This window comes from Platichthys flesus, chromosome 18, assembly GCF_949316205.1.
Source record: "Platichthys flesus chromosome 18, fPlaFle2.1, whole genome shotgun sequence".
NCBI classification, from domain to species: domain Eukaryota; kingdom Metazoa; phylum Chordata; class Actinopteri; order Pleuronectiformes; family Pleuronectidae; genus Platichthys; species Platichthys flesus.
The window spans coordinates 4,763,663-4,789,986 of record NC_084962.1 but is presented as its reverse complement, the minus strand read 5'-3'; the positions used below and the strand labels follow the sequence as shown (position 1 = coordinate 4,789,986).

The 26,324-nt window shown below is 38.7% G+C and overlaps 1 protein-coding gene across 1 annotated transcript; it reads right to left on the bottom strand.

The window, feature by feature from the left end:
* Window positions 1-4,385: 4,385 nt before the first annotated feature.
* Window positions 4,386-25,591, bottom strand: LOC133973903 (adhesion G-protein coupled receptor F3-like). Its single transcript, XM_062411980.1, has 9 exons — window positions 25,538-25,591; window positions 25,211-25,223; window positions 15,381-15,611; window positions 12,758-13,003; window positions 12,128-12,315; window positions 11,357-11,536; window positions 8,026-9,342; window positions 6,971-7,012; window positions 4,386-4,475 (listed from the first exon to the last, which is right to left on the bottom strand). The coding sequence occupies exons 1-9, from the start codon at window positions 25,589-25,591 to the stop codon at window positions 4,386-4,388; spliced, it is 2,361 nt and encodes a 786-aa protein (XP_062267964.1).
* Between the last annotated feature and the right edge of the window lie 733 nt (window positions 25,592-26,324).

Sequence of the window (26,324 nt, the reverse complement as noted above, 5' to 3'; positions counted from 1 at the left end):
TATGACAGTAGTGTGGGATGACCTGCTGAGAAGAATCAATTTAACCAGCAAAGCATTGCAGCAGGTACAAATTGATGTATGTACTGTTCCTATTCTGTACAGTTCACTCATAGAGTTCATAGGACAAGCCAGAAATGATTTTGATGTCTATGAAGCAGAGGCCAAAACCTTCACAGCAACAGAGGGATACAAAGCAGATAGCCAAAGAAGACGAGTGAAGAAAATTTTGTTCGGTGAGTCTGCAGGTCCAGAGGTGCAGCGCTCAGGCCGTGAAGCATTCCTGATTGACTCACATTATGTCATCTGTGACTGCTTGTCACAAGAATTGAAACGACGCAAAGACGCATACAAAAATGTGGAGGAGAAATTTGGTTTCCTTACTAAAACGAAATCAATGGACATTGAACAAATCCATGCAGCCACAGAAAAGCTGAAGAAAATATACCCTCAGGATCTTGAGGAGGACTTTACAGCAGAGTTTTGCCAGTTCATCTCAATGGTAAAAGATGAAGAATCAGTCATGGCCATGTACAAGAAGCTCCTAGAGCTAGGCTTGAGGGATGCTTTCCCTAATGTGGACATTTGCCTTCGCATGTATCTGACATTACCGATTGCAAACTGTTCAGGAGAAAGATCATTTTCTTTGTTGAAACGAGTGAAAACATACCGGAGAGCAACAGTAACAGAAAAAAAACTGAATGCCTTTGCCCTGTTGGCAATTGAGAATGGATTTACAACCTCCCTGGATTTTGAAGACATTATCGAGGACTTCGCCTCATCAAAACTTAGGAGAAAGCATCTGTAAAGGTAAGTTTCCCATTTTAAAATCAAATGTAAAATGCATATAAATTAAATGTATAATATAGGGCTATACTTTCTACTATAATGAAATGAAATATGAGGAACAAACCAAGTATATTCAAATCTCAAACAGCTGTCTTTCATCTGATGTATACATTTTATTATTTCTCCACAAGATCGTGATGATGCTGTCAAGACGTGTTTCTGCTGCGATGGAGGCCTGCGATGCTGGAAGGCTGAAGATTATCCCTGAGTGGAGCATGCTAAATGGTTTCCTCAGTAAGTGCTGCTGGTTTTATTTATTATTATTTATTGTTGGACAGTTTCTAAATGGTCTTGATAAATGTGAAGCGTTCATGTTTGTCGTCTTGTTCCTGTACTTAATCACAGGTGTGAATATGGGCTCCAGGAGAAAGGACAAGAATTTTTGTTCACCCAATTCAGGCTCGTTTTCCTTGGCTGTCTGAGCAGGTTAGTAAAGAAAAAATATACAAAAAAATATAAACATAAGGTATGGATCAAGTTATTTAATGATTGCTTATTTTTCTACGATGTTTCTGTGATTAAATCTGCTTTTAGAGTGCAGTCTAGTAAAGCACACCGTCCAGAGAAACATCCAGACCAGTGGAGAGAACTGCTGAACAGTCCAGACCAGGAGCTGAGCTGCTGAGTGTTGGTTGTCCATGAAAATAAACATCTTTCTCACTACAGCACACTTTCTCTTACTGCAAATTTTATTGGTCTTTGTATATTTGACTACTTATTTAACTATTCAATTTAATCAACACATTTAATTAAGATTTTCTGCAAAATGCAATAGCTTACAACGTTTATCTGATTTGCTCTGTTTACATAGCAATGCTGACACCTATTGGTGATTTACTGGTACTACTGCCTTAACAATGACACTCGCAATGGATAGGACAAGGATAATTTAATAGCATTTAATAGAGCCATGTAATAACGTATAAATCATAAAAATCAAAAAATAGTCTGTTTAATGTACTACACATCCAAAGACTACGCTATATAAAATGTGAATTAACTTCTTATTAGTAACTTGGGTAAGTTTCAGATTTCAATTCATAAATAACATCAATGGAGGGGGGCCCAAAAAATACAGTCTGCCTAGTGTAGTCCATTTATTTAATCCGGCTCTGCAGGCAGCATATAGCAACGAAAATCCGGGGAAGAATAAACAGTAGGGTCCATCCACCAGCAACCATCTCAATTTCTCTCTACCTCTCTTCACAGACGTCCGTCTCCTTTAATTACATGAACTCTTTGAGCCAAAACATCATCACGCTAAATCGTACTGACTTAACGTTAGCCCGTTTTAGCATTGGAAACAACAACAGTGCTTAAGCTATGATATTCAAACACGTGATGCTATGCTAGCGGGTGGCTAATTACAGTACAGTTCGGTCTTTTTCCACTACAACATTAAGTTACAGCTCACAATTTAAGGCATACACATTATATTTACCTTTGGCAGGTTACATAGAAGAGTTATATATCAGGACCACGAGTAGTCAACCTCGATGACACCTCTTAAATGTTTCCCACAGCACTACACTTTTCCTCAGGACACAGGACAATCTGTCTCTCTCATAGACTGTATATATAGAGGTCTCTCTCTAACTCACCTGCTCAAAGCATGCTGAAGCTCATCCTACACTTCATGTCCCTCCCCATACCAGACTTGGATTGGCTGTGAATTTGCTACTACCCAATGAGAAATGCAGAAACTGAATGACTGACACACAACAGTGAAAAAGTTAGATTTCACATTAAAAGCACTCAAATCAAGTTTCTCGTCTTCTCAATCACAGAGCCTTTTAACCACACATCTATTTATTGCTTTACTTTTTTTAACTGTAAATAGCTAAACTTATTAACTGTACATATTATATTTATTACATTTTATCCCGTATTTAACCTTATTTTAACTACTATTTTTAATAATATGAACTTATCTAATTATCATGAACTTTCTCTTTTAATACAACATTTTGTATGCTATTTTGAGATTAATTTTATGCACTGTATCCTAATGATTTTATACAGGGCTACACTAACGTCTACCTTGCTTCAACTGGAATAGTATTATACTGAGGGTCTCTATGATTAAAATAATATTTCCAGCTACGCCCATTCACGGCAGCTCTCCTCTCATGATCAGTGCACTTGGTAAGTGCTTGGAAAGTAATTAGTGGCTTTGTAAGCCCCAAGAATCTGTTGTTATATTTGACTAGAGTAACATTAAGAATCAGTAAGTTGTTCTAAGACATACAACATCCCAATTTACTGTCACTCTGAAAGCATAAATCTAATGTCCACAACTTCTTAATAAAAATCTGAATTTCTTATTTATTACAAGCAATAAGCAAAAGTACATTTTTAATGAAAAGAGTAATAAGTTAAAATAATAAAAAGTATAACAATTAATAGTAATAATGGAGTAATAAGTCACAACTCATAAAATAGGTAAAAGACAAAATGTAATAAAATGAGAAACAAAACTGTGTGTAATAAGAGAGTAAAAAGTAAAGATTCACACAAGAAGTAAAACATACAAATTAATAAAAAGACTGTATGTGATTTTATATATATATATATATATATATAAAATGGGACATGATTTATGAGTATATATATATATACTGCCGCTTTCAGAGAAATAATATAAATTTAGTGAGAAGGAATGAATGCCAGCATCTCTTTATCCGAAACTCGTTTCCTACTAGCAACTTGAATTCTGCTAAAAATTCAAAACTCATTGCTAAGTCTAAAAATCTTCTTTAAAAAGTCAAAGTCTTTTTATGGCAGATTGGTCGCAGTGTTTCTTCAGAATCCAATTGCAATCTCTCAGCTGGTTGGCTTTTTCTCTATTTTAAAGGTTTCTTCTCCAAAGTGCATATTTTCCAATTTGAATATTTCTTCTGTGGAAACTTTCTCTAAGTTGAGAAGTGTCCGTTTTTCCTGTTCTTCTTATTCTAGGCTGAGGAGGGGGTATTTGTCCTGTTGTGTGTAAAGGAGCCATAGAAGAACCGACCAACACCCTTCTCACGTCTTTTTATATTCTCTTGAACTCTAAAGCTTACAAACTCATCATTATACAATGACACACTTCCAATAGAATTGGCCAGTCTTGGGCCATGAACTTATATGGTATAGATCTTACAACCTCTAGCATTTCATATCATATTAAATGTCGTGTTACGTTGCAAACATGGTGTCACATTTCTGTGTGGCTACACCAGCTTTGCACCGCACGTTATCTTCCATCTAGCTTCTCATCCTGCTCTTAATGGTTGAACACAAAACCATTACTTCAACATGCATAATGCTTTCAACACAGTCGAAGACTGTTCAACTTAAAACCTTTATTCTTAAGAAAAAGAGACACATACGAAAAGGAAAAAAATAGTATTTAGTATTTATGAAAGATTCTGATTACATTTCCAACTTTTTAATCTCAAACATGATATGTTACTGTGTTAAACGCATGCTACTCTAAACATTATAGAGGTTATATAAGCAAACCAGAGAAGTAATTATACATGTTACTTTATGTTCTTTGCTCATATTTCAGCGGTGAGATCTCGATTATTCTTGAGTTGATCTAATCCAGGGGTGTCAAACATATGGCCCGCCAGGGGGTCCAGCTCGGCCTGCCGGATACAAAGCATGCTCTTAATTAAAAAAAAAATTTTAGAGCAGGACTTCTATGTCCTGAGTGCGGTTTATTTGTATGATAAAAGTATCAAGTGTTTTCTGCTACATTACTTCTGTTGTGAATAACGTAAGACTGGAAATAACTATTTAAACCACACCTAGTGCAACCAAAACCCTTTCTTTCCCTTTTCTTTATTTCTATGTCTTACTAGTTTTGAGATACATGTAGTGGTTATGCAAACATATCATACAGGCCATGTTATTCATGTCACATAATTTCAATCTTCAGACTTTCCTTTTGAATAAAATTGTCTTAGCAATTTTTTTCTATGTGTATACAACATTTAGAAACACCAGATTATATCAAACACCTTACTTAATAATTAAACAAGTTTTTAGGGGAAACATCTATTCCTTTATATGTGTCTAGGAACTATTAAATACTGCAAATTAAACTCTAAGTCATTTTCTCTTCATGTACTGTAAATGTGAGTTGCTGTTTCGCGCGGCGCCACCTGAAACACAGAAATTACATTTATTCTCAAATGATTTATTGAATATTTTTTGCTGAAAAGTGGCACAAACCTGATTTATTGCTATTTACACTGACAGACTCAGTTCACGTAACTTAGCAAAGCCTGATGGGTGGATTTTGGTTTCTAGGGTCAATAGAGCACCATTAGTCTCCGCATTGTGTGCGGCAAACATCACATTATTCTCATCACAACAGCATAAAACAGAAGCCAGATGGAAAACACAAAACTGCTGGAAAAGTAGCTGTGGAGTTGAGGGGGTTGGGAGAGCACATTCCCCTACCACAGTGGCACCCAGCATGGGGCTCCACGCAGCAAGAGACGCAGACCTGCAGTTGGAGTCTGCGCTAAATCGGATGGCGGTTGAAATTGTTGCATCTTAAGTTGGGTTTGGTGAGGTTATGTTTGCACTGTGTTCCGGTTAATAAAGATGCTGAAAGGGAGAGCTCCGTGGCATGGCCAACTCCCACACTAGCATTATCACTTCCCTTGTCTAAGTTGCGTTAGATTCACCACAAAGCCAAGAGGGTAAGTTCTGACTTAATTAGAGTTTAAAGTCTTTGACGCAACTAGAAAAAAACTATTTGGCGAGAAGATGAGTGCAACTCCCAACGTGCACTACAGCAGCTGTTGTGCTTGAGGACAATGGCAGAAAAACTGAAAATAAAATCTAAAGTTTAAGTAAATTTAGTTGCAAATTGTTAAGCATCAAGGGAATAGAAGTCTTTAGACACATCAGCAATTGCACACATAGTTGAAATAATTAAAACTGGTGACCATAACAACCGTTTAGGATAGACATATTTGGAGTACCATATGTTATATATAAAGTAACATTGAAGATATTAAAAGAAAATTTGGAATTCGGAATACTGTAGGGCTACCTTCCAAATACCACCTTGATTGTAGGGATTATCATCAAATTTGGTACAGACTTATAACCTAATGATTATAACCTAAAACAAATATCAATACACAATATATATCTCGATGTTGTGAAATCGTCTCTATATCCCTGTACAAATAATTCCCTAAATGCACCTCGTCGGAGATATCTGTGGACATTTAGGCGTGATGTAAATGTCCTTGTTTCGAGTCAAATATAAATGTAGTGGTTTCTGATCATTAAGCAGCTGTGAAAAATAAAATGAACTCTGTGTTTTCACTTTTTGTGAACTGTTCTTCAACAAATTCACTGACTGGCTGCTTCACGTGAACACACCTTGCATTCAATTTATCGATATATATATATCGCCCTCACCTAATTTTAATGCTTTTTTGATTCCTTAAACTTTAAATCTGATGCCATTATCAGGTCAGATTTCCAACTGTCCAGTGCTTCATGAACAAATACCTAGGAACTACAGACATAAACAATTTTGCAACTCAATGCTAACCGACAAACTAAGATTGTAAACATTGTAAAAATGTATACCCACGCACCAGCATAGTCATTGTGTTAGCATATCAACATGCTGACAGCAATCCGCTCTACAGCCTAAGTGGATATATATGCTTGAAATGTTATGTGTGCATCTCTGAAGATAGAGCAAATTCATCAACACATAAGGACAATTAATAACAACATAAGACTGACCTTTGCCTTCATTTTTACTTTTGTGTTTGAGGCTGAGGTTGAATTTTTCATGGTGTCATATTTTCCTTTATCCTGAAAGTAGAAGCAAACCGAGAAATGATGCACATGTCTGTCATGTTGTGGTGTAATTATGAAAAGAACATCTTGGCAAACCTACCATTCGCTTTAACAGTTCTTGACGCACCTGTTAATAATAAAACAAATAACAAATCCTTTTAATAACTGGAAGCATTATTGGGTTCTATAATGCATTTTGTGTCGGTCCCACAGGCAGTGTTGTAGTTTTTGCATATTATAATAGCACAATGACCATATTGAAACAGATGGAGCAGGAACAGCAAAAGTAAAATAACAATAATACCTTTGGCTCTGCAAAAACCCCTGTTAACATCACGAAAAAGCCCTGTAGGAGAAGAAATATGTCAAAGTTACTGCACTTTTCACATTTCATAATAAGTAATGCATTTCTTCTCAAAGTGCAATACAAATTACAGCAGGAGGTTGTTTGACGTTTGTAAATGTGCCTTATGCAATGGTGGAACAAATAATAATAAAAAAAAACTACTTATAAACATTTGAAAATCATAACAATCTCTTTTAAGTTTATTCCAAGCTCATATTGCCATACACATGAACTGTGCACTGGTGTAAACAGGAAGTAGATTACCCTGCAACTGTCAGTTTTAGAAAAATACTAAGAGCAAGGAGCAGCAATGGTAAAAAGTAGGAGCAGTGATTTCTTGGCTTGGACCTTCAACAAGGTGACAATGTTTCTGACACTAAAGGATAGCAATGTTTGTAATTCGTCATCCACGTTGTATTCACCAATCAAGGTCAAAGCTGATTGTTTTATTTTAGGAGAGCAGCATTTCCCAAAGCTTCTGTTTTCTGGGCTCAAAAACTCTGGTGTAGTGTGGACATCAGGTTGTAAAACTAAAACACAGTAGTGTGAATGTAACCTCAGCATGTCTCTCCGTTATTTATGTATGTTAACTAAACAGCACCTTCATACAGTCTTTATGTTCACAGTAAGCTATTCAAACTTTGAGCAGTCAGCTTGTGTGTGTGTTTGCAGAGAGGTACAACACCAACCAAGAATGCAGTGATCAAATATGTCTTGTTTTTTCTTACCTGCATTGTAACCACAGAGCATCTCAAACTATTATTAAGTTTGCCAGAAATTCTTGTTTGTTATGTTTTATATTTTTAGTCTTAAATGGTTACTCTAATGGTCCACTCTGTTTCGTGGTCTGGAATAAATAACGGTAAAATTTTGGGAAAAGAGAGCACTGATGCCAGATTGAGCATCGGATACAATACTCTGAGTTGTAGAACAGGCATTAGGTAAGAAAAGGAGGATCAAAGCATTGCTAATATCAACATTATGTTTGGTGTGTATGCTCTGTTGAAAATTACCTGGAAGGAATTGATGATGGTGAAACTGTATTCAAGAAAAGGGTATGCCTCGTGGTCCTTATTGAATATTTGCAGAATGAAGCCAATACCCCATGTTACTCCGAAAACTGGTGTTAAAAAGATCAACACTCTAATGATGCTCTTAAATGTCTCCCTCTCATCCGACTTGCTGCCATCAGGGGCGGAGGACTTCAACAGAGTAAAAATGACGACCGCCATGGAAAAAAGATTTGTGAAAATAACAGTTCCCACAGGGAGGAGGAAAGCATACAATGAGCCATCCAAGGTTCCATCAAAAACTAGCCAGCATGTTTTCTTGTTATAGTATTCCTTCTCGTTGTATCTGAAATACACATAGCTGATTCCCACAATGAGAACTGGGCAACCGTAGCCTACGATACTGGATAGGAACATAAAGACTGTTTTCCTTAGAGGGCTGAAGACAAAGATGAGACGGTGGGTGAGCATGACGCTCATGCACAGCATCCAGCTGAACATGGCCAAATAAAATAGGTGTTTGCATAAGGTCAAAATTAAGCACCAGTGAGCACTGAGATTCTCAGGTGACATAGATGCCAAAAAACTGCAGTCAGCGAGCAAGAGGAACACGGCGATGTTCACCAGTGCTGTGTGACGGAAATATGAGAGATCAGTCTTGACCACAACTGACCACACGAGAGCCTCAATGATGAGGAGGATCACCAGAGAGCAGATGGACACTGCCAGGCCAACATAGGTAATGGTATCTAGGTCGAGGTTAGGTGTATCGGACTTGGACATGAGGACAGCGAATGAAGTCAGGTGGTTGCACTTGCAGAGTGTGTGATTGCCATCACTGTGATTACTATCACGTTCAACTCTGCAACCTGTTTCTGACCAGTCCTTTATATTGGTGTCCCAGAAGACACAGTGTAGTTTTTGTGCGTTGTTCAGCTTCTTGATGGGGAAGTCCATTGTAATCTCGGTAGAAGAACTGCTGTTCTTTGTGACTATTAGTAAAAGGTTATGCAGAACTGTTGATGTTGGTTTAAAACTGTTATTTAATTTATCCATCAGATTTCTCACACCAACAGTTTTGAACTGACCGCCAGTCTCGGTGAGTTTAACAGTCACATCAAACACCGAGATATTACAGTCCCCTTTTGAGACCTTGAGGTCCAAGTTTGGTTTGTAGATATTCAAAGTGTTGTTCACTTGGATGTTCTTCACCAGATTCTCCACACTGTAAAGGTATTGTGATGACATGTCATATGTTATAGATGAGTTGACTCCGGTCCAGTTGTTGGTCAATAAATTGCTCGCTACATTAAGAAAATCCTGAAAAAATAAACATTAAAGAAAATCTGTGAACAGGCACATTTCAAACAGATGATGGATACATAAACATTATGTACAGTTTTGGAAGACTGTGAGTTTGTGAGCCATTTCAAACACAGTCTTTGAGCAAAAAATGTTGGCAGAAATTTTTTACAAGGCTCTCATCACATTTTGTGGACTTGTCATGGAGATGGTCTACATGAATTGGACACCACCACACTTATTAGCGTTGAAATTTGGTCATGTAATAACAGATGGTTGTGTAAATAGGCCGGGCTTGACTTAACCTCTGTCTCTGTTCAAAGATGGTATGATTGGTTCGAGACCAATATGAATGCCGGGGACACTTAGATGACACTACACGAGCAGCATGGAGGCATGTTATGTTTTTTCTGTTGTTTTATTACGTCTAAAGAAGCAAGCACAATTGACTTAAATTACATTGGATTCGGCTGAAATGCTCTTTACCCCTTTGAGTTAAAATTTCTGTGAACTCAAACTTTTAACTCGACCCTCCATCAGAATAGGTTTGAGTAGTTAATGTGTGACTTTTTATTTTTCCGTGAACTACCCCTCTAAGGTATTATTCTGCGTTTAGGAGATAAGTCACAATATACTTCAACTTAAGTGTCTAATTTAAGATATTGTTCGTGTAGGTTCTTCCCAAAGTGGTCTCTTGCTCTCCATAGAGGCAGTCAGTAATGTTTCATGAAATGGTTTAAATAATGTTGACCTCGGCCATCAATGGTCCAAAGTAAAACTAAAAACACTGTTTTTCTCAGCCTTCACATGAACACAGGCATCTGTAGCATCTTCGAAATATTTACAATTGAACTTGAATGCTTGAACCCCATATGACCACTTGTTGTCCAACCATTCATCCATCTATAATGCTTATCCTTTGAGGGTTGTGAGGGGCACTGGAGCTAATTCCAGCTGGTTGAGAGGTGGGGCACATCCCGGACAAGTCACCGTTCCATCACAGGGTCAGAATACAGAGATAGAGAGAGAGAGAGAGAATCCTCTGAATTGATACTTGAGACCCCCTGAAAGCCTCAACAGCAAAATTCTGGGAGGGTCTCTCTGACAAAAAGATTTGTTACTTCTGATTGTCATGACGTTTCTTTAAAAGTTATGTCTAGTATTTACTCTTTCAGTTTTTTTTTCTCTCCACAATCGCCAAAGTGCTTCCTCATTGTGGGAACTGTTGGGTTTAATAATTATTGAGGTCTCGACCTACTATGTAAAGTGCCTTGAGATAATGTTTATTATGATTTAGCAAAATACACATAAAATGGAATTGAATTGAATGGATCTATAACTAAATGAATGTGATCGTCAAGAGCAAGAGAGACGAGCACATACACACACAAACACTCCAGCAGACAGGAGAGAAGTTTTTCCCGGAGATTATGACACAAACAAGGTGTTTTAAATTCATTGTGGCAGAAGTGAGTGAGCGATTAGAAAAGAGCGGAGGAGAAGAATCTCTTTTTGACCAGCGGAGCCTCCTGGACTGTAATGGCTATAACCAGAATTTTCGCCACACAAACCTTATTGAAATCATGTGGAGAGCGTCAAAATATTAAAAATATAACAATCACTTTTGACTTTATTATTTATCTCTTAATACATCTATTTATCGATCTGTGTTTGTAATTTATTCAAGTTTTTTGGGGTATTTCACACACTGAAGACAACCCCACCTATTGACAATTAAGAATCTCCAAACCTAACCAAAATACCAGGAGAAAACACATGCAGGGTTGGCCTCAGCCATGCTGGGATTGGAACCGGGAACCCTCTTTCACCACTGTGCCACCCCCATTTGTTAACACATGAATTTTGAACTGAGGTTTAAAACAACTATCACCGTGACAACTGAGCCACTCTGTCTGCTGAGGAAGGCAAAACGATGTGAGTGAAATCTTTGGAAAAATCATCAACCTCAATTGTTCAGCTCAATACTATACATCAATTACAGTAAAAGTAGTAATGACCACCAGGGACTTACATCAAAGACTTCTTCCTTCAAGGTGATGTTTTCTGATCCAGAGGCCATTATATTTATTATGCTGATAGAAGCATTGATTCCAGCATAGTCGTCACTGGATTCAGATGAAGTGGTGTTCTTAAGTGATCCAAAGATCCACATGGCTGCTTCCTGTGTAGCCCCTATGCCCGTCTTGAAGACCTAGAAACAAAAAACTAAATATCTCAGAGTAACAGTCTACAAAAGAACACAAACCACATCACCTTGACTCTAATGAAAATGGAGTCTAAACAGCTGTAACCCTTGAATTATAATATTCCATCATGGCTTTGAGAGTTTTTTATTTGTAATTAACATTTTTGAGCTGGAGGTTGAGATTGGTGGCTGATGGAAGAATCTGCTTTTCGTCTAGCTTTCATCTATACATAGCCTTCCATGCAAAGTTGCAATACAAGGTGCTACAAATAAACTCAAAATACAGGAATGTATATACATGTATATAAAGGAGGTGACCTGATGTACTTATCAGGGAACTGATAGGTCCTCTTGTGTGCATTCTGATCAGTGCTTGGTGCTTGGCATGTGTAATTCATTAGACCATGATAGAGAATGACTTTGGTCATTTCATCCAGGGCTGTCTGTGCACAAAAGTCACAATAACTGCTAAAAAATGTTACAAATTTATAAATATGGTTCAAATATGACTATCTACATAATTCATTATCACAAAACATCAGGATCATACTTTTCTCATTCCAGGGAGTGCTATACGAGCTATAATGATTTACTTACCTCTGCTGCATCTATAACTTTCTTCAACTCTGTGCTGATGCAGGAGGAGAACACTGTTTGCCACACGCCATCTTTACCACAAGTACGAGACTTGTAACCAGTCTTGCCGTTTTCACACTGATTAATCACTGTACCTCCTTCTGGGGTTTTTGGCCAATTGTCATGTACAGCGCAACATTTTTCCGACGCTAGAAAAAATGCAGCACACCATTAGTTTGTTAAAGAAAATAAATATAAAACACTTATACATAATATTTAACCTTATAAATAGATTATACCGAAGACAGTTAGAAATTTGATCAGGTGAAATCCAATAAAGGTTTAATAATCGTACCACTAATCACTAGGATATCCACGCTTTCATTTTTCGTCTGTCCTTTTTGGTTTTTAAAACTGACTTCCCATTTTGTTTCATTCATTTTCTTGCATGAGAACTCAGACTTGAAAGAAAAGACCAGGGTACCTTCAGAAGCTGCAACGAAAAACAGATGCTAGTTTCATGGCTCCATTTGTTGTTTTAGATTTTGCATGCATTTAAGTGCATGTAAGTGAATTTAAATATGTGTTACTATCATCATGTATTTTGGAGCTGCAGCTCACAGAAGGAAATATATTGTAGGTTTGTCCTACCTGGTTTGGATCCTTTATTTAGCCCCGCTCCAGGGAACTGCCACGAAACGTTGTAGCTCTCATTGCTATTTTGGATTGTAGCAGTCACATTCACAATCACAGGCACTTCTAAGTTATTGCTGTCTGAACAGTCTGCTACAGGTGGATCAATTTTCATGGTGATCTCTTCAGGCAGGAGTGCCACATTCAGCTCTGCCTTGGCTGTGTGTTTGACTGACCCAAAAGTGAATTCACACTCATATGTACCTGTGGAAAATGTCGGTAAATTACCTTCTACAGCTGAAAACAGAATGAATTAGACTTTTTGGTCTAAAAGATGACTTGGATCACCAACTTGTCTGACATGCTTTTGCTCAAACCAAAAGTTGAAACACTTTTTGCACAAGTATATGCCAGCACTTCAGTGTTTAACTGATGAAACGTCCTAATTCGTATTCGTGACGGGTACACAAACACAGAAACCCCATATTCAGACATGATTGTCGGCCACCAGGAGTGAAGCTTGCATAGAGCGCCAAGTGTTCTAGCGCAGTGATTCTCAAACTGTGTGGTGCGGAGGCATAACAGGTGGGACGTGCGACCGGGAGGGGAAAATGAGAGGCGGAACTAATATTATAGCCGAACTAATGTGTAGACGTCCGCATCTCTTTAACGGCGGAGCAGTAAACAAATCGCTCTTTCACCGAAGCCAGGGGTCGGCAACCCGCGGCTCTTCAGCCGCTCTGCAGTGGCTCCCTGTGCAGTCGTTTTCATAAGTTTTCATAAGTTGAACATGCATGTTAGGGAATCGCATACACTATGCAGCATCTACCACTGCAGTGAGAATTGCCTTGCGCCCTGAACTATGTTTTTATTTTTTACTCAGTAACGGATGTAATTTCCAATGTAGCGAAGTACAATACTTCAGTCAAATTCTACTTAAGTAAAAGTAAAATTACCTATTTCAAAAACTACTCAAAAAATTGCAAAGTACACAAAAAAACTACTCAATTACAGTAACGTGAGTAAATGCAATTCGTTATTTTACACCTCTGCCATTTAACATAGACATAAGAGGGGTCAATTGTGTAATTATCATATAAATAGATTATCAACACACACAGGACCAAGTAGTCCTTTGATAACATCACACGTGATTCTAATCATGACACATAGTACAATGATGTAAAGCAGTAAATATTTAAAAGATGGCAAACGACAAAGGGACATACAAATTAAGGTAGAGCATAAAAGGCGATTTTATTTCCTGGAAATTATTTTTTAAAAGTCGTCAGATTACGAGTGTACTGTGCAGTCTCCCACCGAGAGTGTGGGATTACAGGTTGGTTTTAGACAACCCGTTAGATGCACAAATCTAGGATTCATCAACATGCTCTGATCTTAATTTGTTCGTGCTCTGGGAACAAATGTAGAACTTCCTCAGACCATGCATACCTGCTCTCTTCATGACAAACGGATGTCCTTATATGGAGAAATAGAGGCTTGGCGGTATACTAATTGCAGACAGCGGACACGATCCTGTCGATTTAGATTGATTCTGATTCACAAACATACGTATGGTGGTGAGAGTATAATTGGCTGGTGCGCACGTGTCATGAATTCAGTGGCGGTTTTGTTCACGCACGTGTTTTGTGCGGAGAATAAGAACATTTCTGCGCACATGTAGGTAAATGAGGCGCAATGTTTTCTGGAGACTCTATTTGCAGCTGAATAACGAAAAATATCTTGACTGGATCCAAGAGCACGAGACATTTATGGTTCGCTCAATTTCATTTATTCAAACGAAAAAGAGGAAGTAAGGTTTCCGATTAATGAAAAAATGAACATACCAATCAATCAGATTTAATTGAAAAGCCCAAAGTCATGAATCACAACTTGCCTTATAAGACTTTACAACGTGTGATATCCTCTGCCATTAACCCCCACATTGCAAAATTGTTTTGACCCACATCAAACATTGTCAGCTGGCCCACATAGTGCAAGGAATGATGGCACTTGGGCGTTAAACTCCTGTTTGCAGGATCTGGGCCACAAGTAAGCCATCGCAATACCGCACATCAACCAAAGGTGCCATAGGTGGCCTGCATTTGCTTTGTGGTATTGTTGCCATAATAAACATTTACCATAAGGTTCACTTTGGGCTCACATTCAGATTAGACCCTGTCTACAGCCAAAAAGGCCATTAGAGGCCCACATTTGTTTTGGGATAGTCGGCCCACAATCATTTTGTCTCAGCCTCAAAAAGACCAGAAGTGCTGCATCACTGCTCAACCAGATAGAGGACATGACCAAATTCCCTTTAAACAGAGGGGGAAATGCAGAACACTCAGGGAGAGCTGCTTATGTATCAATTTGAGCACTGGGCACTCTCTGTGGACTAATTGTATATCAGGGAAGCTTTCCAGACTTTTGCTTGTCTTTTTTTCAATAAAGTACAATGCCATTGATCACCCAGACTTTGCACCAATCACATTACAATACCCACATTGTCAGTCAGAACATAAACTTCACATTCACTGAAAAACACTCATGTCAGGCATTTTATCGCTGCAGATCAAAATTAAACATTAATTCAGTCGTGTTCAACTTAAAAAACATGTCAGTGTGAAATGTTTGTACTTGCCTGACCCGGTGCCAGTCACTTCCTTGAGTTTAACTGCAATACAGGAACTGTTTTTCGAATCGATATGGCACTTGGTTAGAGTCACCACAGTACCATTCTTGAGCTCCAAATGCTTGTGTTCCCTGATCAACTTCCAGCCAGTGCTGGTTGCTGTCCCCTCATATGTGCATTCCAGTGTATGGTTGGACTTGTAGCACACGATATCATCTGGAGCTGTGATGGTGACCATTCCTAGTTGAAGAAGACAACATTGATATAATGCAATACAGTGGATGTCAGACATGAACTCTAGAGAACGTCTACATAATGGGCTCTAGGCTTTCTCCAGAGTTTGCCTTTCACACATGACCAACGCAGCAGGAGATTCTCTGCTCAGGCGTGTTCAAAGCAATGCTCAGGTCAGGGGTGGTGCAGCAGATAGAATCCGGAGATAATGTATAACGTTGGCTGTCACCACCAAAAGCTCTTCCTCTTTATCTTCTAGGTGTATCATCAACTCGCTCACAGGGAATCCTGAGGAGGATCTCCTGCTGTGTTCTCAAAAAGGCTCATTCAGACATTATCCTGAGTTTTCTTCAGGGTTCTGGGAGGACAAACTCATGTCTGAAAGCACCTAATTTCCACTGGTTTGTGTGAACCGTCATTCATCTATCTGTCCCAGTATTTCGTCCACAGCAACATACCTTGACACCTCCTGTTTAAATCACCCTTACATACTCACATGCCCCAGTGGATGATTGGAAATTTGACCTTTTTTGTTGCTCCCATGGTATAACAAGTTTGTATGAAATGTATCTTTTAATTGACAATGCAATGGTGATTAAACAACCCAGTCATTCTTCCATCATAAGGCGAGGGGTTAGGGAGGAATCCAATACTGACCTCCTACAGATTTACAGTAACCAGGTGACAACAGTGCATGTAAATGCCCGGGCCACAGTGGATGCTGGAGCGGGGCGTGTGCAATGTCTTGCCTTTTAGTTTGGCATGGCCGATGCTGGGCTTCATACCATAGATTCCTGGCATTTAGTTGAGAAAATTAGCGTAATGGTTACTTAATTCTTGGCTACTTTTATTACAAGGAAAATACAATAGCCATACCGGACCGTTACCACTCATGTTGATGTGACTGTTGCGGTAATAACATGTGTTGTTGAATCTGGGGGGAAATGTACAATCAAGTATATTTCGCTGTGGTTGGGACAAATGTCAAGTTAAGTTAAATCCATAAAGATTACTGTATGATTTTAATCAGTGTTTTTCCTAATATGAAAAAAAACACAACACTTGTTTCCGGTGAAATCTATACAATTAGGATAATTTACAGACAAGTATTAAGGTAATTTACAAAAATTGTTGTGAGATTATTTGAATGCACTGATTCGTTACAGTTGTTGTTGCAACTGTTGTGGTGTTCATACGTGTTGTAAGTGTTGAATCTTTAATGATCATTTTACAAACATTTAAATGCTTAATGAAACATGGGAATAATTCATGCTCAAATTATCTGTTCAATTCATCAACTATTCAAATACTGCATTCATCCATTCAGAGCTCTACTATATGTTGCATATTTTTCTTTTACACTACATTCACACACTGGGGCAAATTGGGGTTCATTTTCTTGCTCAAGGACACGATTAAATGCATGCTGAACGAGCCAAGAATTGAACAGCAACCGTCCAGTTAGTGGAAGATTCATGAAGTCAATAACTGCCCCCCTTGTTATAGCATAGTGGGACACTTACTTGTTAAAGCTGTTGAAACTGTTTTAGTGTTCACATCCGTCGTAGTGACCATTTTCCCAAAATACAATAGAAACTGTTATTTCAAGGGGACATATTATGCCCATTTTACCACAAGTTGATATGGTTCCCTGGGGTCTTAATGAAATGTCTGTCACATATTTTGGTCAATATACCACAAGGATCATTAAAAACTGCCCTCCTCAGATTGACCTGTTTTGAGTGCCTGTTCCTTTAAAAGCTAATTAGCTAGCTCCCCGCCCTCCCTCCTCCACGAGATATGAGCGCCCACATTTTAGGCTATCCATTACCTCTGTAGAAATATGGCAACTGGAGACGAAGATCCGATCTTGCAACCATATCGTTTTGAACCAGAGTCGGGCGGGCCGAATCCTGCCTGCGAGGCTGGGGCTGTCGCAGGCAGGATTCGGACGCCTGACTCTCCACTGCCTGACTCTCGGCCGCGGGGACATGGGGGTCTCCAAGTTATGGAAAAGTGACCCTCAGGCAAATATCGTATCTATAAGGAGTGTAGGGGGGCGGGGGGTGAGATGGGGGACAAGGCCATTTAAGACAGACTCCCATTTCGCCTGTGACGAGAGAAGGATACGGAAGCTCACTCGTAGTCACTCACGCATGACGTTTCTGACAAAGAGGAACCATAACAAATCGCAGGAGTTGTTTATTGATTTCTTTACTCAACATTGGCCCTTGATAGTTCAGAAACTTTATATTTACATCAGGAACGGGTCCTCTCTACGGATGCATCCACGTTTCCTACAGTAGCTCAAACTGGACAAACTAAATACCTTTGAGTTTTTATGACAAGTGAAGGCTACCACCGGTACTCTTTCATGTTTGCAGGGGAAGGGTGAGGTGAGGGGTATTCAGCTGCAACATGCAACTTCACCACTAGATATCCATACATTCTACTCACGGAACCTTTAACTCACACCTGCAGTCACACATCACCCAACACCCACCCCTCTCTTTTGATTACTGAATAAACCTACAATGCCTTGCTTCATTTTGATTTGATTCCAATAAATAATCTTTTATTTAAAGGGTTGCTGTGTGGACCTCCCTCCTTTTTAGTCAGCTTTAAAGTTTCAGTGTGTAGAATCTAGTGATCTCTATTGGAGAAGTTGCATGTTGCAGCTGAATACTCCTCATCTCACTCGCCCCTTCCAAGCATGACAGAGAACATGGGGTAGCCTTCACTTGACATAAATATTCAAAAGGTGTTTAGTTTGTCCACTTTGGACGACTGTTAAGAACATGGCGGCCTCCAAGAAGATCCGCCCCTCATGAAAATATGAAATATTTAAATATAAAGGGCCTTTTCTAAAGAAGAGAAAACAACAATTCGTACAATTTAGATGAAACATACTAGTGAAAAGATCACTAGGATTATTTTAGATTCAAATTCTGTCAATAGATCCCTTTCACCGCTTTCTTTTGCATGTTTGAAAGGCAGACTAATGGTAAACTTCTGTAGCCAAATGTCTGAAAACAGCTTTAAAAAATGTTTGGCATGAGTGTGACCTTCTTGCGCATGCACTTTTATACCTGCTACTATTTTAGACTGAATTAATTCTGTGGGAAATGCTGCAAATTGTCACATTTATTGTAATATAATTATAAAGTTATTCTTTTATATAAAAATTACTGATGGGAAAGGGGCACTTCAGGGACCAATCAGATATCAGCTGGGGCTAATCCCCCCTTTGCCTCACCCAAGGATCTGCCCCATGAGGAATCTGCTAACAGTCCTATTGTAATGTATCTAAAATTCTACACAATTTGGCCTATTTATATAATGGTGAACTCAGCCCCTTAATTCTTGTCCAATTTACGGAGGTTTCTGAAAAATCATATTTAATTTATGACAATGTTGGCAAATGACTCACCTAATGCGTTGTCCTGCAATGACAAGAACAGGTTAACAACAGGTTTATACTTTCTATCAGGATTCAGACTTATGTCAAATTAAAATGTTAATATACCTGCAGAGGAAAAATGGCTACAGAGGCTCTACAGTAAATACAAAGTTATATTTTGTCTTTTTAATATTTAGTCAATTAATGTTATTATATATGCAAGACTTACAGTTGTTGTCGCAGCAATTGTGGTGGGCATATGTGTTGTATCTGCAATGATCATTTTACAAACAATTAAATGCTTAATGAAACATGGGAATAATTCATGCTCAGATTATCTGTTCAATTCATCAACCATTCAAATGCTGCATTCATACATTCACACATGCATTAAAAGAGCTCTACTATATGTTGCATATTTTTCTTTTACACTACATTCACACACTGGTGCTAATTGGGGTTCATTTTTTTGCTCAAGGAAACGATTAAATGCATGCTGAACGAGCCAGGAATTGAACAGCAACCGTCCAGTTAGTGGACGACTTCATGAAGTCAATAACTGACCCCCTTGTTATAGCATAGTGGGACACTTACTTGTTAAAGCTGTTGAAACAGTTTTAGTGTTCACATCCGTCGTAGTGACCATTTTCCCAAAATACAATAGAAATTGTTATTTAAAGGGGACATATTATGCCCATTTTACCACAAGTTGATATGGTTCCTTGGGGTCTTAATGATATGTCTGTCACATATTTTGGTCAATATACCACAAGGATCATTAAAAACTGCCCTCCTCAGATTGACCTGTTTTGAGTGCCTGTTCCTTTAAAAGCTAATTAGCTAGCTCCCCCCCCCCTCCCTCCTCCACGAGATATGAGAGCCCACATTTTAGGCTATCCATTACCTCTATTGAAATATGGTAACTGGAGATGAAGATCCGATCTTGCAACCATATCGTTTTGAACCAGAGTCAGGCGGGCCGAATCCTGCCTGCGAGGCTGGGGCTGTCGCAGGCAGGATTCGGCCGCCTGACTCTCCGCTGCCTGACTCTCCGCCGCGGGGACATCGGGGTCGCCAAGTTATGGAAAAGTGACCCTCAGGCAAATATCGTATCTATAATGAGTGTAGGGGGGCGGGGGTGAGATGGGGGACAAGGCCATGTAAGAGAGACTCCCATTTCGCTTGTGACGAGAGAAGGATACGGAAGCTCGCTCGCAGTCACTCAAGCATGACGTTTCTGACAAAGAGGAACCATAACAAATCGCAGGAGTTGTTTTTTTCCAGAGTTTTTGGGTCGGTAGACATGGCAGAGACACAAATTAACATGTAGAAGCACTACAAATGTGGAATTTTCATAATATGTCCCCTTTAAAGGTTCAGAGTGTAAGATTCAGGTAAAAGGGATTTAATGGCAGAAATAAAATATGAAAAAATCCTGGTGATGTTGTCACATGTGGATCATGTAAACCGTATGATTATTGATTTCTTTCCTCAAGAATTGGCCCTTGGTAGTTCCGAAACTTCATATTTACATCAGGAACGGGTCCTCTCTACGGATGCATCCACGTTTTTTACAGTAGCTCAAACTGGACAAACTAAATACCTTTGAGTTTTTATGACAACTGAAGGCTACCACAGGTGCTCTTTCATGTTTGGATGGGGAAAGGTGAGGTGAGGGGTATTCAGCTGCAACATGCATCTTCACCACTAGATTTCCATACCATCTACTCACAGTACCTTTAAATCACACCTGCAGTCACACATCACCCAACACTCACCCCTCACTGTTGATTACTACATAAACCTACTATGCCTTGCTTCATTTTGATTTGATTCCAATAAATAATCTTTTATTTACAGGGTTGCTGTGTGGACCTCCTTCCTTTTTAGTCAACTTTAAAGTTTCAGTGTGTAGAATCTAGTGATCTCTAGTGGAGAAGTTGCATGTTGCAGCTGAATACTCCTGATCTCACTCGCCCCTTCCAAGCATGACAGAGAACATGGGGTAGCCTTCACTTGACATAAATATTCAAAAGTTGTTTAGTTTGTCCACTTTGGACGACTGTTAAAAACATGGCGGCCTCCAAGAAGACCCGCCCCTGATGAAAATATGAAGTATTTAAATATAAAGGGCCTTTTCTAAAGAAGAGAAAACAACAATTCATACAATTTAGATGAAACACACTAGTGAAAAGATCACAAGGATTATTTTAGATTCAAATTCTGTCAATAGATCCCTTTCACAGCTTTGTTTTGCATGTGTGAAAGGCAGACTACTGGTAAACTTCTGTAGCCAAATGTCTGAAAACGGCTTTAAAAAATGTTGAATATGAGGGGGACCTTCATGAGCATGCACTTTTATACCTGCTACTATTTTAGACTGAATTAATTCTGTGGGAAATGCTGCAAATTGTCACATTTATTGTAATATAATTCTAAAGTGATTCTTTTATATAAAAATGACTGATGGGACAGGGGCACTTCAGGGACCAATCAGATATCAGCTGGGGCTAATCCCCCCTTGGCCTCGCCCAAGGATCTGCCCCATGAGGAATCTGCTAACAGTTCTATTGTAATGTATCTAAAATTCTACACAATTTGGCCTATTTATATAATGGTGAACTCAGCCCCTTAATTCTTGTCCAATTTACGGAGGTTTCTGAAAAATCATATTTAATTTATGACAATGTTGGCAAATGACTCACCTAATGCGTTGTCCTGCAATGACAAGAACAGGTAAACAACAGGTTTATACTTTCTATCAGGAGTCAGACTTATGTCAAATTAAAATGTATACATGTTAATATACCTGCAGAGGAAAAATGGCTACAGAGGCTCTACAGTTAATGCAAAGTTATATTTTGTCTTTTTAATATTTAGTTAATTAATGTTATTATATATGCAAGACTTACAGTTGTTGTTGCAGCAATTGTGGTGGGCATATGTGTTGTATCTGCAATGATCATTTTACAAACAATTAAATGCTTAATGAAACATGGGAATAATTCATGCTCAGATTATCTGTTCAATTCATCAACCATTCAAATGCTGCATTCATACATTCACACATGCATTAAAAGACCTCTACTATATGTTGCATATTTTTCTTTTACACTACATTCACACACTGGGGCAAATTGGGGTTCATTTTCTTGCTCAAGGACACGATTAAATGCATGCTGAATGAGCCAGGAATTGAACAGCAACCGTCCAGTTAGTGGACGACTTCATGAAGTCAATAACTGACCCCCTTGTTATAGCATAGTGGGACACTTACTTGTTAAAGCTGTTGAAACAGTTTTAGTGTTCACATCCGTCGTAGTGACCATTTTCCCAAAATACAATAGAAACTGTTATTTAAAGGGGACATATTATGCCCATTTTACCACAAGTTGATATGGTTCCCTGGGGTCTTAATGAAATGTCTGTCACATATTTTGGAATACTGCCCTCCTCAGATTGACCTGTTTTGAGTGCCTGTTCCTTTAAAAGCTAATTAGCTAGCTCCCCCCCCTCCCTCCTCCACGAGATATGAGCGCTCACATTTTAGGCTATCCATTACCTCTATAGAAATATGGCAACTGGAGACGAAGATCCGATCTTGCAACCATATCGTTTTGAACCAGAGTCGGGCGGGCCGAATCCTGCCTGCGTGGCTGGGGCTGTCGCAGGCAGGATTCGGACGCCTGACTCTCCACTGCCTGACTCTCGGCCGCGGGGACATGGGGGTCTCCAAGTTATGGAAAAGTGACCCTCAGGCAAATATCGTATCTATAATGAGTGTAGGGGGGCGGGGGGTGAGATGGGGGACAAGGCCATTTAAGACAGACTCCCATTTCGCCTGTGACGAGAGAAGGATACGGAAGCTCACTCGCAGTCACTCAAGCATGACGTTTCTGACAAAGAGGAACCATAACAAATCGCAGGAGTTGTTTTTTTCCAGAGTTTTTGGGTCGGTAGACATGGCAGAGACACAAATTAACATGTAGAAGCACTACAAAAGTGGAATTTTCATAATATGTCCCCTTTAAAGGTTCAGAGAGTAAGATTCAGGTAAAAGGGATTTAATGGCAGAAATAAAATATGAAAAAATCCTGGTGATGTTGTCACATGTGGATCATGTAAACCGTATGATTATTGATTTCTTTCCTCAACAATTGGCCCTTGGTAGTTCCGAAACTTCATATTTACATCAGGAACGGGTGCTCTCTACGGATGCATCCACGTTTTTTACAGTAGCTCAAACTGGACAAACTAAATACCTTTGAGTTTTTATGACAACTGAAGGCTACCACAGGTGCTCTTTCATGTTTGCAGGGGAAGGGTGAGGTGAGGGGTATTCAGCTGCAACATGCAACTTCACCACTAGATGTCCATACATTCTACTCACAGTACCTTTAAATCACACCTGCAGTCACACATCACCCAACACTCACCCCTCACTGTTGATTACTACATAAACCTACTATGCCTTGCTTCATTTTGATTTGATTCCAATAAATAATCTTTTATTTACAGGGTTGCTGTGTGGACCTCCTTCCTTTTTAGTCAACTTTAAAGTTTCAGAGTGTAGAATCTAGTGATCTCTAGTGGAGAAGTTGCATGTTGCAGCTGAATACTCCTGATCTCACTCGCCCCTTCCAAGCATGACAGAGAACATGGGGTAGCCTTCACTTGACATAAATATTCAAAAGTTGTTTAGTTTGTCCACTTTGGACGACTGTTAAAAACATGGCGGCCTCCAAGAAGACCCGCCCCTGATGAAAATATGAAGTATTTATGACTGATGGGACAGGGGCACTTCAGGGACCAATCAGATATCAGCTGGGGCTAATCCCCCCTTGGCTCCGCCCAAGGATCAGTCTCTCAGTTTTCTTTGCCCCATGAGGAATCTGCTAACAGTTCTGCTGTAATGTATCTAAAATTCTACACAATTTTGCCTATTTATATAATGGTGAAGTCAGCCCTTTAATTCTTGTCCAATTTACGGAGGTTTCTAAAAAAATCCTATTTAATTTATGACAATGTTGGCAAATGACTCACCTAATGCGTTGACCTACAATGACAAGAACAGGTAAACAACAGGTTTTTACTTTCTATCAGGCTTCATACTTATGTCAAATTAAAATATTTACATGTTAATATACCTGCAGAGGAAAAATGGCTACAGAGGCTCTACAGCAAATGCAAAGTTATATTTTGTCTTTTTAATATTTAGTCAATTAATGTTATTATATCTGCAAGACTTACAGTTGTTGTTGCAGCTGTTGTGGTGTTTGTAAGTGTTGACTCTGCAATGATCATTTTACAAACATTTAAATGCTTAATGAAACGTGGGAATAATTCATGCTCAGAATTTTCTGGTCAATTCATCAGCCATTCAAATGCTGCATTCATCCATTCACACATGCATTAAAGAAGCTCTACTATATGCTGTATTTTTTTCTTTCACACTACATTCACACACTGGGGCAAATTGGGGTTCATTGTCTCCCTCAAGGAAACGATTAAATGCATACTGAAGGAGCCAGGGATTGAACAGCAACCGTCCAGTTAGTGGACAACTTCATGAAGGTTTCTGAAAAATCGTATTTAATTTATGACAATGTTGGCAAAGGACTCACCTAATGCGTTGTCCTGCAATGACAAGAACAGGTAAACAACAGGTTTATACTTTCTATCAGGATTCAGACTTATGTCAAATTAAAATGTATACATGTTAATATACCTGCAGAGGAAAAATGGCTACAGAGGCTCTACAGTAAATACAAAGTTATATTTTGTCTTTTTAATATTTAGTCAATTAATGTTATTATATCTGCAAGACTTACAGTTGTTGTTGCAGCTGTTGTGGTGGTTGTAAGTGTTGACTCTGCAATGATCATTTTACAAACATTTAAATGCTTAATGAAACATGGGAATAATTCATGCTCAGAATTTTCTGGTCAATTCATCAGCCATTCAAATGCTGCTTTCATCCATTCACACATGCATTAAAGAAGCTCTACTATATGCTGTATTTTTTTCTTTCACACTACATTCACACACTGGGGCAAATTGGGGTTCATTGTCTCCCTCAAGGAAACGATTAAATGCATACTGAAGGAGCCAGGGATTGAACAGCAACCGTCCAGTTAGTGGACAACTTCATGAAGGTTTCTGAAAAATCGTAATAAATGTATGACAATGTTGCCAAACGACTCACCTACTGCGTTGACCTGCAATGACAAGAACAGGTAAACAACAGGTTTATACTTTCTATCATGATTCAAACTTATGTCAAATTAAAATATTTACATGTTAATATACCTGCAGAGGAAAAATGGCTACAGAGGCTCTACATTAAATACAAAGTTATATTTTGTCTTTTTAATATTTAGTTATTTAATGTTATTATATATGCAAGAATTAATGGATTGAACAAAAATGTAATAAGAGCATAAAGATAGAATTACAGTGGGTATATTCAAAACATGCACTTGGTTGTATTTCTGTCTTAAAGTATTTAACCCAGACTTAGAAGCATATTTACCTGATAGTAGATGTACGCTGATCCGATCAGAATCAGGCTCAATCTGGAAAACATTGTTGCTCTGGGGGAAAAACATATCAGATGAAAATGACAATGAATTGCCTCATAAATACACAAAAACTCTTAAATTATTTTGTTCCATGTTTTTTGATCATGCGTTCATGATTAAAGATGGTGCATTTAATGCGGCTATAAATAGGTCCTGTTGTGTTTTTTGTTTTTTTAAGGTGTGGGGAAGAGGGGTGCATGAAACCAGTCGGGATGTAGAAGGCCTAAAAAGTTTTGGAACCGCTGCTCTAGGCCACACGTGTGGTGCGCTTTTGTATGGCTCTGTCCACTAGCATCGCCACTTCCCGTAGTTGACATTTAGGCTAAAAACACGGTGTAAATGACGCCGTTTTGAGGCGAATATGAATGTTTGGGCTTGTGGACACTTGGATAATAAGGAATTTTTGACCATCCTCACACATTACATCTGTACACCATTGTGAGAATAGAGCATCAAAAAGAGAATAGAACACATACTCTTTTCTCTACAAACAATTCCCAAGGTCAGGTTATAAATGAAGGGCCAACCAAGAGTACATTGTAGTATCTATGCTCACAGACTTGTATGATTTCAAATCAAATGTGGCTTAAAAATTGTAATGACAAACATTGCAATACAATAAATACTAATACTACGGCTTGTTGTCAAATACTTAAGTGGTATAGAATTGTTGTTTACTGTCTCAACACCCTCCAATCTATATTTGTTTTGATATATATATTTTTTTTCATGCTCTTA

What these genes read in the sequence shown, in the direction of transcription:
- LOC133973903 (XM_062411980.1), bottom strand. Translation starts at nt 25,591, where the DNA reads ATGTTTTCCAGATTGAGCCTGATTCTGATCGGATCAGCGTACATCTAC. An exon ending in AAATAAAGGATCCAAACCAG is followed by an intron (nt 12,316 to 12,757) that starts GTAGGACAAACC and finishes CATTTTTTCTAG; the next exon opens with CGTCGGAAAAATGTTGCGCT. An exon ending in CCATCATCAATTCCTTCCAG is followed by an intron (nt 7,013 to 8,025) that starts GTAATTTTCAAC and finishes CTTCTCCTACAG; the next exon opens with GGCTTTTTCGTGATGTTAAC.